Source organism: Anopheles merus, chromosome 2R (assembly GCF_017562075.2).
Source record: "Anopheles merus strain MAF chromosome 2R, AmerM5.1, whole genome shotgun sequence".
NCBI lineage: Eukaryota > Metazoa > Arthropoda > Insecta > Diptera > Culicidae > Anopheles > Anopheles merus.
The window spans coordinates 29496626-29513869 of NC_054082.1; the positions used below are offsets into that span (position 1 = coordinate 29496626).

General features: G+C 44.8%; 1 protein-coding gene across 6 annotated transcripts; it reads right to left on the minus strand.

The window, feature by feature from the left end:
* Positions 1–76: 76 nt before the first annotated feature.
* LOC121588842 (ras-like GTP-binding protein RhoL) lies at positions 77–13379 on the minus strand. 6 transcript variants are annotated; one of them, XM_041907266.1, is made up of 5 exons: positions 13237–13379; positions 9999–10514; positions 1483–1801; positions 1254–1371; positions 77–1058 (listed from the first exon to the last, which is right to left on the minus strand). In XM_041907266.1, the coding sequence occupies exons 3-5, from the start codon at positions 1753–1755 to the stop codon at positions 853–855; spliced, it is 597 nt and encodes a 198-aa protein (XP_041763200.1). In that variant the 5' UTR covers positions 1756–1801; positions 9999–10514; positions 13237–13379; the 3' UTR covers positions 77–852. The 6 variants fall into 6 exon arrangements, with proteins under 6 accessions (XP_041763200.1, XP_041763202.1, XP_041763201.1 ...); XM_041907268.1 differs by lacking the exon at positions 13237–13379 and adding an exon at positions 13093–13194; XM_041907267.1 differs by lacking the exon at positions 13237–13379 and adding an exon at positions 11184–11326.
* Positions 13380–17244: the final 3865 nt, after the last annotated feature.

Here is a 17244-nt window from a genome sequence, read left to right on the forward strand (position 1 = left end):
TTTTTAAACTTACCGTTGATGTACATAGAAAAGCACACTGAAACACACAACAAAATTCCACGCAGTACCCCTCTAATAGGCTTAAAATGACTAGTTTATTTAACAAGTATATATAAAACAAGCACACAGTACAGGAGTGCAGGAGCAGTTCGTGGCAAATGCCGCTACCCTACCGTCTTCTTTCTTACACCCTTTCAGTTTCCCATTTCCGCTTTCAACGCGCGTACCAATCTTTCCTTCGCCTTCTCTATCACTATAAATACTCTTTTAACAATTCTTGTTCCTGTGCTATCTACGCGCCAAAATGCCCCTTCTTTAGTAGCCCCAGCCCACTATCGCTTCAGGTGTTTATCAATCTTCACCTCTCCAGTTAGAACATCACTATTGACTGCATTATCAGGGAAGTCTTCTTTTGGCCACACTTTTTGGACAGTGTAGAGAGGGAAATAATCTCTCTAACAGCACATCTAACTTTTGCGTTGCGAATTTCTCCTCATTTCGATACCTTCGATCTTGGGTGTATGGCAAACCGGTATGGATCCTTAGACCGTTGATCAGAATCTCATCACCACAATACATCAGCCCCACAAAAATTTCGTACTAAAATTTACTACATTCCAATACTGTAACAGGAATTTCCCGTGTGGCGGCACAGTTACAATTTAATTAGCCCTAAATAGTCGTCTAAAGTTCGAACGAGTTTCCCTCGTAGTAGTAGTAGTGCGCATCGTGAGTACCAGGTGTACACAATCCAACCTTTAAAAAGACCTTCTCCCGTCATCCCTGGGTTGTGTCGTGCCTAAAGTAGACTGATTTCCGCTGAAGCGTTTGCAGCTTTTCTCCACGCCTAAGCTATAGTATCGTACACATCCGCGGACCGGCGTGTGGTTTCTTCTCGACAGCACGCACCGCCTCGTCAAACACCTCGGCAAGGTTGAGCTTCCGCTTTGCGGAACATTCCACCAGCGCGTAGGCTTTGATTTTGTGCTTCAGCTTCTTGCCTTCGGCCGTGGTGACGAACTTCTCCGACCCGGGCACACGCAGATCGCTCTTGGTGCCTGGTGGATGGTGGTGGGTTCAGTCCAGGTGTTGTTTGAAGGTAACCGCAGACAGCGAACGCGGGCATTATCACCAAACGCAGGTCACGATGTGGGCACGGATTGAGGAAGAAATAGAAATAGCACAAAGTGAGTAAAAGATACACACAAACACACTACGACATCAACCCCGCAAACACACACACACACACTTACCGACAAGCACGATCGGTACGGAGGGTGCAAAATGTCTTATCTCCGGGTACCACTTGGACAGCACGTTATCGAAAGATGTGCGGTTCGATATGGAGTAGCAGATGAGGAAACAGTCGGTCTGAAAAATAGTGCGCCGAACGAAGCAAAAAAAACATGGTTAAAAGGGAAGGCTTTAGGGACAAACCCAAACCCAAACTTGGGAGGGCCCCGTTCTAGCCGGATAACTTACATTTGGATAGCTGAGCGGTCGCAACCGTTCGTAATCTTCCTGGCCGGCCGTGTCCCACAGCGTTAGCGCGTAATCGGCCCCGTCCACCACAATGTTGCACGCGTGATTGTCGAACACGGTCGGGACGTACTCGCTCGGGAACTCGTTCTGCGTGTAGGTGATGAGCATGCAGGTCTTCCCGACCATACCGTCGCCGACCGTCGTTACCTTCAGGGGCCGCATTCCACCACCGCCGCCGCCGCCACCACCATTACTCGTACCAGTGATCGTCATAGCTGTGTGGCACTATTAACTCCACTGGGCGACGCTGTCTGTTCGTCTGGAAAGGAGAAATGAAATAACACATTAAGCTTTTACGCTTAACCTTCTAGCTTAACCGACGGCACGCGTGCTTACGTGCAAAAGGTGGCTGTTTCTAGCCCAGCACCGGCCAAGCTGCACTTCCCTAAGAGGCCTTTCCTAGCCCCCGTGAGAGGAGCTAGAAAAACAAACCCCAACAGCACCCTACTGTGCCGTTATTTGCCGATCGCAGTTTATCGTGCCAGTGAGAAAGTTTTCATTTCCCTGCCAAATGCAGCACCGACCCCGACACATGTGCATTTGTGTCACCCGGATATGACGCTGCGAACAGGGCGAACAACAGCAGGGTTTGTGTTGTGCCGAGGGCTACGAAGTGTGATCTTGAAGAGGATTTTCGCTTCGAGCAGCAGCAGCAGCATGTTGGGTGAGCAACAGCGCGTAACGCTTCGGTGGAAATGATCGTATCGGCCGGGTGGCGATGATTTTGTTTACACAAGCTGGTACACAAAAGGTGCTAATCGCTGCTCAGCACCCCACCCGGGGAGAGGAAGAGGAAAAACCCACCATTAGTAGATCAGAGAGAGAGAGAGAGAGAGGCAGAGAGGGGAAAGTGCCAATGCCAATGCCAAAACGGTAGCAAAATGGCAATCGAAGGAAATGAGCCGTACCGGGGCAGAGCTGGGATGGTTTCATCTAACCGAACGGCTGCACACAGGACGCAATTGGCGTGACAAATTGGAAGAAAACTGGAAGTTAAATTAAAGAAAGTGAAAAACGATGGGAAAGTTTTTGGGACATTTGAATGCATTTTCTGACCATTGCCGGGCGGCTGCAAGTAAATCCACCCGGCAACGCTCATTAGTGGACCGATGCGAGATGGAATGGAATGGCGCTAACGCTTTCCTCACGAACGCTTCGTGAAGGAAATGCTGTTCAAACACCGTTTGTTTGGACGTATTTTCCAGATTTCTATTAACAGTTGCTGCTTAAATGTTTTCCGATTGCATAATTTCAATGCGAGCTAAGCTAAAAATTGAGCTCCGAATTTCCCAGTTCCAGGTTCCGGTCGAACACACCTTTTCAACTTTCGTAATTAAATAGCTTATGGGCTAAATGGGTTGAACCAAATCCCGCAAGGATTTAACCCGTACCCGCCCTGGTCACAACGGCTCGGTGGTAAGCTGATGGTGAGCTTTTGCAGCGGTTTTTCCTGCCACACACAAAGGCTTGGTACGGAGCAGTAGTTTCGGTCGTAATTAAATTGTGCGGTGGTTTGTAGTTTGCATGAATTCAGCATCAGCACGCCTTCAGCACTATTGAAATGGAATGTTTTTTTATAAATCAGCAAATAATTGAAATTGTATGTTTAAATACGTTTGCTCTGTTTGTTGCTGTGGCGGGCAATTCATTCCTTTCTGGTAGCTATTCAGGCACCATTCGGCAATGTGACTGAAGAAACTGGACCAAAGCGATCTAACACGATCCAGCTGGCGATGAAGGGCATTGGCATTTTGCATCGCAACTCGGTACAGTTTAAAATTTCTCAATTTTAAATCTACCAGAAGATGGTGTCAAATAAAAGAGGAACAAACACAAACACACACCATGGCGGTGTGATGTTAGCTGTGAAACAGCAATATACATCTGGCAATGAGCATTGACGTTCCACGACTTGTTTGCTCCATATTACGTCCATGAGATTAAGGGTGCTTCATTCGTTCGTCTGGAGAAGCCGGAACTGTAGTACGCTTTCCCGCGAATCACCATGTGTGTGCGTGTGTGTGTGCTGGTCGATAGCAAAACATCATTCCGCAACGTGTGGTGGAAGAATTTTCATATCAAGCATCAGGTTAGAGTTGTTTTTTTTTATGTTGTATTTTCCTCCTTGTTTGCCGCTGTTCAACGGTTCAAAAAGAATCGCTCCCATAACGTATCGGCACAGCACCACTAACCTTCCAGAACCTGAGGCTGGAGACTGGGGCTCATGCACACCCAGGGGAACACATTCCTTACGGTCTAGTCAACAAGGCGTATGCAATATTTATCATTCTGCCTCGGAAGAGCTGCAAGTGAGGGGAATAGGATTGCAAGAAAATGTAAAAAATACAATTTCTGGGTTTGTTAGATGCAGAGAAAGCTTGGTAGGATCGAGGCACTTTGAGATTGCTTGGGAAACATCATCTGGCAAAGGACAAACATACACAAGGATACATGTACATATATGTAATACATTTTTAAATAATTGATAATGGACAATTACCACAAAAGGTGCACTTTTAGTAACAATCAACTTAAAATTTAATTAGAAACATTCTGCCTGAATTGTACCTTTTCACTTTTTCCAACCATTTCCCCCGAGCTTTATCTTTTCGATCAGCTCACACTAAACCTTTTCTGTATCATCCATAGTACGTGCTAGTTAGTGTCTCTAACACACACATACACACACACGTACGGTTACAGGGTTATTACTCATCTCAGGTGCAGAACTGCTCCCCGGCCCCGAAGGGAAGGCTCCAGGTGGCGGGTTTAATTATTCAGCGAACGCCCCGATACGGCCCTGGTGTAAGAATATCCCTTGTGGGACGTAAATTCCCAATTAGTCGCGTCATTGGCGTAGGCTCGTCGGGGGATTGTGGCGAAATGGCACACGAAATGGTGGCTATTTTTCCTTGCGAGAAGGAGGAAAACACTAATATTCTTTATTTAGCAAAGCAAAGCGAAGTTTCGGTGAAATAGAATATATTGTAGATAATGTATCCTAATTCATACCAAACTAAACTTTACATCACATAAAACGTTTTATTTTTAAACCTTCGATCCCCCTCACTGGCCCCAGGCCCTCGTTCTCTGGGCTTTGCACTTGAGCACGCCTTCACACCATCGCGGCAAAGTGTCGTCCTACGTCTTATCAGTACATCGTCACATACTTACACTAGTAACATCACGATAACCAATCCCTGTGCCAATGTCGCCCTCGTTCGCCACACTGCTTCGCTGCCACCGAGACACCATTTGCACCTAGCGCAACAACAATATTTTTATGCCCTGTTTGCGGAAAGCTTGCCAGTTCTAAGCAGCTTGTTGTTTGTAACGTTTGCTATATGCTGCCCCGTTGTGTTGCAGTTGGTTTCTGTTCCACCTGGTGATGGAAGGTAGTTTGAACAAGAAAAGCGATGCACCAAATGCCTGCTACCATCTTCCACCACAGACGACGTCGCTAGGTTCGGTCGACGGTCACCCTCTGGTTTAACTGTCACAGGCGTTTTTATTTGCATCCGCTACCAACGTTGACACGAAACGAGCTAACACATCATCTTCACCAGTGCATCTTCCCGCGTCAAATAACTTTCTTACACGCAGACACATACTTTGTCTTTATCTCTCTCTCTCTCTCTCTCTCTCTCTTTCGCAGCGTGTTGGTGGCAGCGTTGTTAATTGAGGTAAATTAATTTTATCAACCTCACCACACTACCACACCACATCACACGCACATCAAAATCGCCAGGGCCGACACTACGCTACGGAAGACGAATGCATTCGAAACCGAGGCTGGCAGAAGAGCACCAAAAAATCCAATACAATTGGCCACGTCCTCTTCGTCCCTTCCATGTCGGGTTGTCTTCGGGAGCAAAGATTAATGGATGTAAATTGAGACGATGCCCGGAGCAATCCTACACTCCCTGCCAGTGCGGATGACCACGCACAACTTAACATTCCCCAGCTGGCTGGAAGTGTATTTGGGGGATGATTACCAGCACAGCCCGAAAAAAGTGGTCCATCTTAACGGCGGTACTATTGAACTCGAGAAGCGATTGAGCGGACGAGCCAAAAATTCGCCGGTACGCACGAACGACACCACAGCGTGTAAGGTGCGCGCAAAGCGATAATCGGGTCAGTGGTGCACAGAATGGAGCGAAGAGGTGTGCAAAGCGAAAGTGTGTGGAAGGAAGGGACCGGAAGCAAGTATCATCACCACGCGTTGGTGGTTTTATGGGCATGGGTTTATTAAATTTGTACACACGCAAAGACCGTATCGCATCTGTAAGAGGCAAACACGGGGGTAGAAATACATAATGAAGCTGACTCCCAATCTCGACGGCTGGCAAGCAGCAAACAAATAACTGCCAAACGGACCCCGGGTGTCAAGGTCAGCGGAATCCAGGTGCTGCCTGAGCATGAATATTTTACCAGGCAAAGCATAACAGAACGTAAACAATACGGCCTAATTGGAAAAGTAGCGACGAACATTGAGCTTACATATGTGCTGGCAGTGCAATGGGGGTACGATGTACTGTGTGCTGTGTTTACATGACCTGTACCATGTTTTTAGATGAGATCCAATTATCTGGCACTACCACCCACTGCCGGCACTCCAACATGCTGCTGCTGGGGCAGTAAAACTTTTCCTCCAATTTTGAAGCATGAAGCTGTACTTTTGCGCATTTGCCTTTGCATGTTTCGGTTCGTGAAATGAGATGTTGTTTGAAGGTGAGAGATTTTCAATGTTTGATTCGGCAATGTTTTTGAAGGTCCTCGTAAAAGTTTAAATGTGCTGTTTTGATAGTTGCATGAAATTCACTTCACTACGGCGAGCGACAGTGTGGAGGGTAAGGTTAAACTAAACACATCATAATGCATCGTTTGTGCTTTTGGACAGGTGGTTGAAGCATTCATGGGGATTGTAAACACACGGGTTTTTTAGGCAGATTTAAAACATCAGACCAAAAAAAAAGAAAAGAGAATTTTGAAGTTGAGCTAATGCTTTTATCAACATCCTTATGCAGGTTGACAAGAGTAACAAGTTACAAGAGTACAGAAGCTAAGAAGTCATCCTGTCATGACATCATTAAACCTTAGGGATCATAATAATATGAGCTATGTCTAGAGGAATGGAGTTGAGTGCAGACAAACAGGACAATCTTTTCTGTTTTACTTCGTCTAAATATGTTAACGATATATCTCGAGACAATAGTAGATATAAAAAAGATGCAATGATAAATATAATATTCATCAGAATTTCTAAGATATATTAAGAATAAGTATTAAAATGAAACAGTGGCAATATTACTTCAGCCGAACGATCCATTAGTTCCCGTTTAGTAATCAGGTGAAAAGGAAGCATGGTTTCTTGTAGATATCGCCCGAAATACATACAAAAGTATATAGCTTAGGTATAAAAAAATAGTATACTACTTAACTATTTGCCCCATTTTTTTTAAATCTAAATACTAAGATTTAAGATTTGTGGTATGCAATTATCTTTCGTTTGGTTTTTCTCCTTCTATTTGGCGTAACGTACTACGCGGACATGCCGGCCTGTACAGGCTTTCGAGACTTAATTCATTACCACGTAGCCGGATAGTCAATCCTTGCTACGGGGGGGACGGTCCATTCTGGGCTTGAACGCATGACGGGCATGTTATTGAGTCGTTCGAGATGACGACTATACCATGGGACCGCCCCTTTCGTTTGGTATACTCCAATATAAATATCATGTGGATTCCAGCAGTCACCTGTTGATGGTATACTTAGAAGAATGTAAGAGTTGGATATCAGACCAAACCAGATTACCACTCACTGTGTTGTGCTCTCGCCATTATCTTCCTTAGGATACCATCAGCAGAACGTAAATCACGAACTCCACCAAACAAGATTCTACCATCAATATAGTTAAGTAAATAAAACCGCTAGTCGTTCGCTAGCTATCGACACACAAACACACACCGGCAGTGTACCAACTACCGATGTGTTTACTTAAGCGCGTGGTGGAATCCTCGAATCAGTATTACACCTCCAGCCAAGCAGTATTCTTTCGTGGTACAATTTCAAATTATCAGACGCACACGTACGCAAGGTATTACTCAGCCGCCCCAAACCGACACAGTGCATGGGGCTGAGAGTTTGCGATGCGTCAGACATCAAACACCCCTACCATCACCACTGTGGCGGCTGTTGGGAGAGCGCAGAAGGTGTTTTAAAACGCACGCGCTTAAGATTGGTCACGGTCACGGGGCGATGAGTCAGTGGCCGGCATTCACCGGAACGCATCAAGCGCAACATGATCCAACATTGGGAAAGCATGCTCGAATGCTGGCTACAGGTTGTCTGCGTGGTATCATGCTAGCGTAGCTGCGCGTACCGTATGCGTAACAGACCCCCTCCATCACTGTTGCACTGGGTTAGAACTTCCGAACTCCCTGCCTTAATTCCAATGGTTTGGACTTTCCAATTCGTTTGGGGCGAAAGCAAAAGCCCATATTCTGGAGTGTTGCAGTGTATGACTGATCTCACTTCCGGCGTTCCTGCCGCAGCCGGAAATGCCCGATAAACTGACTAGAAGAATCAATCAGCAAACCCCCATTGCACACACAAGAAAGGAGCTAGGTATAGTTTTAACATGTGGCATTAGAGCTTGCATTAGAGGCAAAATCATTCAAACATTGCTGACGAACAACCGTATAGTAAACTTCCTCAATGTTTTTTTTTTCTTCCGGGACAGGCCTCCAAACGATGGCTCATCGTCTTGCTTTGGATTCTTTTATGTACTTTTGTGTTTTTAGTTTACACGGCTTATTCAATTGCACACCTTCTTCGAGGCAGACGGAGCGTAGATGGGGATGATTGTATATGCTTCAAAATTCAATAGCACACCACCCATCGGGTGTGTTCGGGCATCGTCACCAAATCGTTTTTCGATTCATTGTCAATTGTTCGTTCAAACGCGCTCGTGTACGAAAGCGTGAGAGGGTGTTGTGTGAATTATTATTATTTTTTAGTTCCTTTTTGGTAGCCCCACACTCCAAACACAGTTCTCAATGGAAGCGATGGATTGGGGGGGGGGGGGGGGATGGTTGGTAAACAGACCGTGATTTTGTATACCTGAGCAATGGTTCTAGCGCAGTTCCATCCTCTTCCAGTCTTTCATTCTTGGTGACCTTCACCATCCAAACGGGAGCTAGACCTGGTACGGATCATCGCACATGAACCACTCCCGAAAATGGATACACATTAATAACAACAACCGCGCACGGGAAGGTATATTTCCATTTTGTTTCCTTTCTTCACATTTGCGCACTTTATAAATCCATCACAATGTGAGAGCAGACCAGAAAACAGGAGAGATCATTTAAACTGTTTCTACCGAGGTCCATAAGCACCCCGGGTAAGGTACCGAGAGTGGATGCAGTAAATCATCATTATACTTTCTGAATGAAAACGAGCAAAAAAACCGTGCTTGCTCTATCAAAATGGAACCAAAAAAAAATGCCTCTGATGAGACCGTTTTGTTAGTAAATGCCACAGCAAATGGCAAGTACAACGTTTGCGGCGGCGGTCCAGGAATGTGAGGAAAATCAATTTTAAGAATAATTGAATTACGCGTAAAAATGCGCACAAAGGTGCCCAACAACTCATGTCCCCCCGGTGAGCGGTAATTTAAATCCGAACAAAATGTTGATCCAGTCACTGGCGACCTGCTCGCATTTCCGCACTTTCTATTCTGCTGAAAAAATGGCGTTCTGCGCACGAAAGGTGTTTCGTTGTGGGAAAAAGGTAGTCGATAGAATACTTTGCACCTTTGAAGTGTGGAACCGTATTTTTCTTCGGAACACAAGTACTGCACTGCACAGCATCCGGCCAGTGATATTGAATGAGTTTTTCGTTGGAATTGGGGATCTAAAAGACTACGAATTGGATTGCCAATTTCCCAAGCTTGCCAGCTTACCACCATACCAACAGCAGGGGTTGCTCAGGGTAACAAAGACAAAGAGATGTACCGAGGCGTATGATGCATTGTACCGAGATTGTGATTTTTCAAAGTAAACCGGCTTCTAACGATTCCAATTAATTGAAGTGGATTGACGAATCGTTGGAATTGCCACAGGTGTCACGAACCAGAAAACCCGGAACGGAACGTCTAGAAGAAGGCTTTGGGCTTTACAGAAGTGCACGATGGACGATTTCCATGGCATTCAGAAGAACATCGGGATGTCCGGTACAATAAACGCGTTGTGCTATTTGTTGGGATGGGTATCAGTGCCCGAGTCTTTATCAATTATAGACCGCTGATGCGCAGTGACGTGTGTCTTGCGTTAGAGGTAGAGAAAGGGGCATCAAACCTTTCGTTGGTTTTGTTAGAAAGGTGTCTCGGATAGTCCACCATCCCCGGAACATAGATTAGGAAAAAATACATGTTGATATTAGCTAAAACTCACCACTTGTTCAAGCTGCAGTCTTCCAGGTCCCTTTGCTAGGCCCTTCCCAAAGCTTTTCGCGACTGGTCTGTGTGGGATAGAACTTTACCGTTCGCTGACAGGTTATTTTTAAGTTGCAGAACAAAATCACTAACCAACCACACCGGACAGACAAACAAACAGCAAAAACCTTCCCCAAGCGTACGGCCTGCGTACCGTATTCGCGTATCTTATCGTGTGCTTGCGCACAGAGCCACCGCGATAGCAGGTCGCACTGGAGGACAATTAGTCCCGGGTGGAAGGGGCAGGAAGGCTTTTAATCACGTTGAAAAATGTCAATCGTAGCTGGAAATGTCATCGACGTGGTGGTTGCTGTGTGCTCATTTACAATTGCACTGAGATGGCCGCGATGGCCCGATACGGCACAATGCTGGCGTACGTTTCCGTTGGTCCGAGCAGTGGACGGCGGCCACGTTGCACTGTAATCATATCACTTCGTATCTACGCACTTAACAACACACACACACATCACGCACACTGAAAAGGAAAGAAGGGGAAGAGGATCATTAGAAGGTGAAGGCCTCCAAACGAAAAAGGAAACCCACGGTTTCAACAACAAACTCCAAAGTCACAAAATCACATTTCACACTGTCAAATTCGTTGCACGAACACGATCAGATGGTTTGCTTCCGGCTTACGGCCACCGGAAGAAGCTTTCTCCACTGTTTCTTTCAAACACACACACACACACACACACACACACCCTATCACAACAAGGGACTGCATTCATTAACCCTTTTCACAGCATTGGTGCACGAGATGTTATCACTTTCTACGCGTGTCTTTTGGGACGTTGACGTTGAAGACCCCGACATCAGCCTCCCGGAAATGTGACGTTTTACCGCGGGTGCAGCGCAGCAATGCAAACGGTCAGCTGCACTGTTACGCCGCTGGTGGTGGTGGTGGTGGTGATGTGTGGGCACCCCCGATAGCACACTGATAAGCACGGACGTATAGTACGTCTATTCCGCCCGATGCCTTGCTCGGGACCTCTATTATCAAACATTCTTACCCACTACCAACCCCTTTAGCGTTGGTTCACCGCCCAATGCGTCCAGTCCTGAGGCTGACTCTTGCTGGACTGATTGATGGGATGTTTTGTACTGTTTTCTTGTTTCCACTTCGTTCGCTTGTGTTTGTACGCACTTTTGTAAATTCTCGACACTTTGCACAAGAGACACCAGAAACACTCGGAAAAAGGGTTTACTATGCACGCACGCCGCAGAAAACCGTACGCGACGGTTCAACACGACCGACTGTGTGTGTTGTATTGCGCGCCTCGCCGTAGTGTGATAACGGACGCGTGGGTAGAATCTCTGTGAGCGAACACGGGCAGAGAGTGAGAGCACTCCTGCGTTTTGCGCTCTGCACGTTATCCAGCAGACTTTTGGGGGAGGGAGTTGGAGCATTTTGCTCACAAAACTAATAATCGGTACACGATGCTAATATCTCACCCTTTGGAGAGGACGACCAGGGGGGAAGGAGGAGTGGCCGCACAACTTTGCTTACAATATGTGGTTCTCCGTAAAGGGAAGATGTTCGTGTTAGAAGCAAGAGATGTTTGGCAAGAATACAGCTTAATTTTAATACACAACGTTACGTTACAAGCAGCCCGTTTTTCGTAGGATGATGACCTGAGCGCAAGGGAATGTTTCTGTCACAATTGCACACTGCCCACATGGAGGGAAATGGGGGGAAAGGAAGGTTCGGGGGTCCATTACCATACAAGTGAATCCCTAAATAGAAAGCAAACCCCCCCTTCGGGGGGGAGGACACTTAAACGTGCACCACACAAATGACGCTGGGGCTGCGCGTGCTAAGACGTAGTCGCCGCATCACGAGAATGCACGTCACGTATCATCGGCACTACCAACCAGCCCACCCTCACAGCCAACCGGACACAGCCTCTGTTACACAGAAGTAGGTCCAAACACGCACACACACACACACACACACTCAGAGTGGAACAAACCGGGCCAGACACATCCGCTGCCAACTTGCCCGGTTTGCCGAAATGGATGGAATTCGCCAACTGCGTCCGCCGTCGCCACCACTAAACACAAAACCCTACCCACTTAAATAGATCCACGATCACTTGTGTGTGTGTGTGTGTGTCTCGGGGTGTGCGAGAGACGAGCACTACCCCCATTAGAAGCGCGTCGGAATCGCGGGGTTGTGTTATTTTAAGATATTCCCCCGTACAAGCGTTGTCTGCGCTCATCGCGCACAACTGCCTGCTATCGCTCGCGTGTATACGCTCCAGATATGGGCAAAAAAGCGGCTTCAAGCGGGAGTGGTGCGATAAATTGAAGCTGAACTTTTGGAAATAGCACCGGAAATAGAATGTCTACAAACGTCTGAGCATTCACGTACGGGCCATAAGGGACGGAGAGCGATCTTGCGGCAGTGAAATCGAATCTGATCCAACACACAATCACACACACACACACACACACACACACACACACACACACACACACACACACACACACACACACACACACACACACATTGATAACGATGAAATTTCACCCCATATTGCAGCGATCGAATCCACACACCGATAACCTGCTCGAAAACTAACTTCAACAAACTATTCCCGTGATAGGGTGGTTTCCCTTTTTTCACCGTCTCGTGTCTCGCGTGTATTTGTGTGTAGAGATCACGATCACGCAACGGACATCACGGGTGGGGGGGTTGCGCTGCGAAGATGACAACAAACAAAACCCCAACAGCGCCAACAGGTTGTCGTCGTCCACACGAATACACGGCAAAGCCCACCAAAACCCTCTTGCTCACTATGGTGTCGTTTATTTTTTTGTTTTTTAGTGTTTTTTTCTTCTTTTTCTACTCTGTCACCGTTGTTTGGAACTCGTTATGAACGAAACTGTGACACGCGGCCATATAATGCGTCGCACTCGAACAGCGAACTGCGGCGTTGTTTTGAATACGGGTTCTCGATCTTTGTAGAAAGACAACTGTTTCTCAAGTGTGTTGTTTGTTTTTTTGTCACACTTTTCGAGTTTAAAGCGTACAACGTTTAGTGTAAATTTACCATGGTACTTCACGAATGATTCACTCCCTAGAGGAATCGTTTTAGGTAACAATGTATTATTGAATCGCGCCAAAGCAATTCCTGGCACACATTTAAACTGCACGTGAAAAAAAATCGGTTATAATGCTGGTACTTTATTTTTACCCCGCTTTGTGTTGTTTTGCAGCACAATAAAACAATAGATGTTTTGAACTAAAACTGTATTTGTACACAAATAGTTCACCAACACCACACTTTAGCACGATCGACGTGTCGTTCTCTTGCCGGTCGCGAAGCGAATGATCATCTCCACGATACCGAGCTGCTTCCCCTACAACTCAACACAGTAGCTTAGGCATCGGTCTATGAAGCTTGTTGTACCAAACCTTTGTTTTAAAAATATTTTTTGAACCATCTCATAATTGTACACAATTTGTGTATTGCATATAAGGCTCTAGCAACAATCGAACACGACATCCGACACGAACAAACCCATATAATCATATGGTGGTGCACTGTCAGACACAAACAAACAAACAAGACAAACATGTCAAATCCCATACATTTTTCATGTTCGATGTCGTGTTCGATTGGTGCTAGAGCGCCAGGTAATTTGAGTCAGGTTCAAAACGATGCCTGTCTTGTATGTTCTAGATACGTGCACCTCCATGTAGCTCTATACGTTTGTTAGAGTCTCCTGAGTTGTTCGATAGCTGCTAGAGCGCGACCTAAAGCTACGGTAGAGGTTGAGTTGGCTGCGTACGTAACGGCTTCAACCCTATTCCTAGAATTCTCCCCACACAGCTTGCGCGGCAGCTTATTCTATTCAGGAGCCTTTGTTGATCCTTATAAACAACAATTTAGATAAAATATGGCTTACAAACCCGTTTAAATGACATAAACCACCTTTTTGTGGCATTATTTTGATAATAGTAGTTTCACAAACAATACCGCCATCGTACCATCGAACGCTTGTTTGGTAGCGCCCTCTAGAAGCCAGTAGTGAAAGCAATCTAAGCTTTTCTATCGACGGATACAGTAGAGCATTCAAATAAATCGTTGATTCTATTTCGAAATCTGATCACTGATTGCTACAGAACAAATGATGCATCTTTTAAATGTATTGCATCAAACTATCAATTTGCCAAATTATGCCTTAAGTATTTTATTACAACCAAATATATCCACAAAATAGACCAGGTAATGCATGCAATAGTACCAATGCTAAGTTCAACTAGCTCCGTCCCCACTGTCCAACGTCTCACACTAATCATTCCTTAGGGTCATCCACTTTTCTAATTGACCGTCCAGTAGATGACAGAGCGAGTGAAAGCACACGTGATACAAACATTATCGGGAAGCGGTAAAAGATAATCGCTTCCCCTAGTGGAATAGTTCATAATGGAACAGCGTGCAAGTAAAAGTTCATCTCAATACGATCTATAGCCTGCTGTTTAATCTACTGTTGATAACGATCGTACTTGAAAGCTAGCATTACGTACGACATGAGTGTGCATTATTTGCTTTGGTATCGTGCCCATTTTCAGCACTGTGTATGTAGGATCGAAACTAATCAATCAAAATACGTGGTGATAACGAGTTACCCGAACAAGCACACGATAGCTGGCAATCGAAGATCGATATCATAATTAAACGAATCTCACTGTAATTTACCACTTGGTGATAGATTTATGGCTTAATAGCAGGCTAAATGTTGTGCGTTTTTGATAACTTTCTTGTTGGGTTAGAACGGCAACTAGCGAATGTTCAAGAATCTGCTTTTACTGATATGTTTTCTCCAGTCCCCGAGCATCAATCACTTCCAGGTTCTGTACAACGTCTTATCCGTCAGCTCATGCTGCAACACCATAAATTGACGAAATAGAGATTAGTCAGAGGGCAACAGATTACCTTGCCAACATTCAACAAATACACGATCTGTGAAAAAAGAAGAAGATTTGCTCAAAGTCCATATCCAACTGTTAATCCCACCCGTCCGAAAGGGGGAATGCCTGTACCGGTGCTGTTTTTGTGCTAAATAAGTGATAGCCCGAAAACTGAACCCCCTCCTGGTTGCAGATACGATTATCGGCAACTCTTAGTCGAAACCAGAGCGCTTAGTGTGCTGCTGATAAAGCGCTTGGAGCGAAGCGATTGGAGTTCGTATCTCTGTTTTTTTTTTATTTCTTGCAGATGGAACGAGTATCGCTGCACGGGTGGGGAGTAAAGTTTGGAGTTGGTTTCACATGGTGAAGCGTGGCCTATTGCGAAGTAAGTCGTTGCCACGATGCACTTCCAGCGAAGTGAGACATAAGTAAATGCAGCCCAAAAAATGAGCAAGAGAGAAGAACTAGAAACTCGGGTGAAATCGAGTCCGAGATATGATTGAAAAGATAATTAATTTCAGCACACTGGCTAAGAGCACGATTAGAGGCGTTTGTTTTGCTCTTGTTTCCTGACGGGGAATATATATTTTTTTCGCTTTATTTTAAAATTATCTTATCGAGGCTAAGCCGAAATACAGCCAGCTGCATTCGAATCAGCAAAGAATTGTTTTTTTACATCACACGAATAGTAGCTCTATCGATTAAAAAGAGCACTTTGAATCAGTGTTCTATGGTTTGCTAGTATAAAAATGGTACATAATTTTATAACAAATTAAACTAGTGCTTCCTAATGCTAGAAGAGTTACAAAAGCATTAATCAGTTTGCTGCATGAATTAAGCACTAAAGCTGGCTAGTGTAGTAAAGCGATCTACTATCTCTTGGCCGCCGGTCGCGTCGAGTAGGCTTTTGAAGAGCAAGAGAAAGAGAGTGTACTTCCAGCACCTAGTTTGTTATCGACGATCGGCAGACTTTTGATTTTGATTTATGGCTCCACGCCTTAGCACTTTTGCAGCGATACTAGCGATGTCGGCTGCTTTTTTTCGGGGTAAACTGCTGCTTTTTTCTCTTTTTGTTGCTATTTTTGCACCAGGTGCCAGGTACCGGTGAGCTAATCGGTGCAGTTGGAAAAGAAGACTCATCCAACGGGGCGGCAAAAAATAAACTGAATCATTAAGTAAGAACAACAGTTTATGTTTTTCTAGGAAAGAAGAAAACTACACCAACTTCAGCTGTATTGCATAAGATTTGATGAAACTGTAATCAAATGGCGAGGTTTAAGTGTTCGAAATCGAGGTATCTCTCAAAAAATGATGATATGCAGAATAATTAAATAATTCACTTGCAACTTCCAGTGATGTGATAGTTCCGAAAGGGTCAACCTACTTAAAAGCCGACCTAGTTATATACTGTATGCATCGAGTCATGAGTATACTCATCATTATGATATTGACCTTCTAGCAAAGGCGTCAAAAACTGGAATAAGCTAAGATAAGTTAAACTAAGCTGAAGAAATCTCAACTAAATTTAGCTGAAATACAAAAAAAAACTTTAATATCGTATACTAGACTAAAATAAGACCAAAACTCATCCGTTAAAATTCATTATTTTTGTCATGATTATCAATGTTTTTGTGTTACTTGTGCATTAGATTTTCACTACTGTTAGTACATTCACGTATGATCCTTAAGATCAGAGGCGGATTAAGCACTGCGCAAACTAAGTGGCCGCATGTGGCTCCGAAAAAAGGGATGTCGCTCCTAAGTAAATTTGCTTCTCAATTTACTTCTCTAGTTTAGAATTCCTCTTACAATTTCTCGATTAACACTTCAGAAAGGCCTACATTCGTGTGACCGCTTTGGAACTCTGCTCGAGTTAATACGCCATTGCTTAAGATCGCGAAGAATAATTGAGCAATAAAATTGAGCTAAAAGAGTAGTGTTACTTTAAATTATTTCAAAGAAACGATAAATCTTAGTACAATTAGTACTACAGTATTTTAGGCACTAAGCCACTAAGTTATAAGCAACAGAACAAACGCTGTAAAAAAGACCCCCCAGCTACATTTGTATAAAAAGAAAATATTCAAAGAGAGTAAAAACGTAAAAAGTACATAAATATTTCAATTCTTCTTCACATCAGATGCAATTGCACCTGCCAGACGTCCAACAGACGCCGGATGCTTAGTAACCGGCCAACCATATACCTCACACAAATGCACCTTCGCCAAAAGGTCGAAGAGCACGTCCAGTCACACATACATTTCGCATACAAACGCACACGTTCATA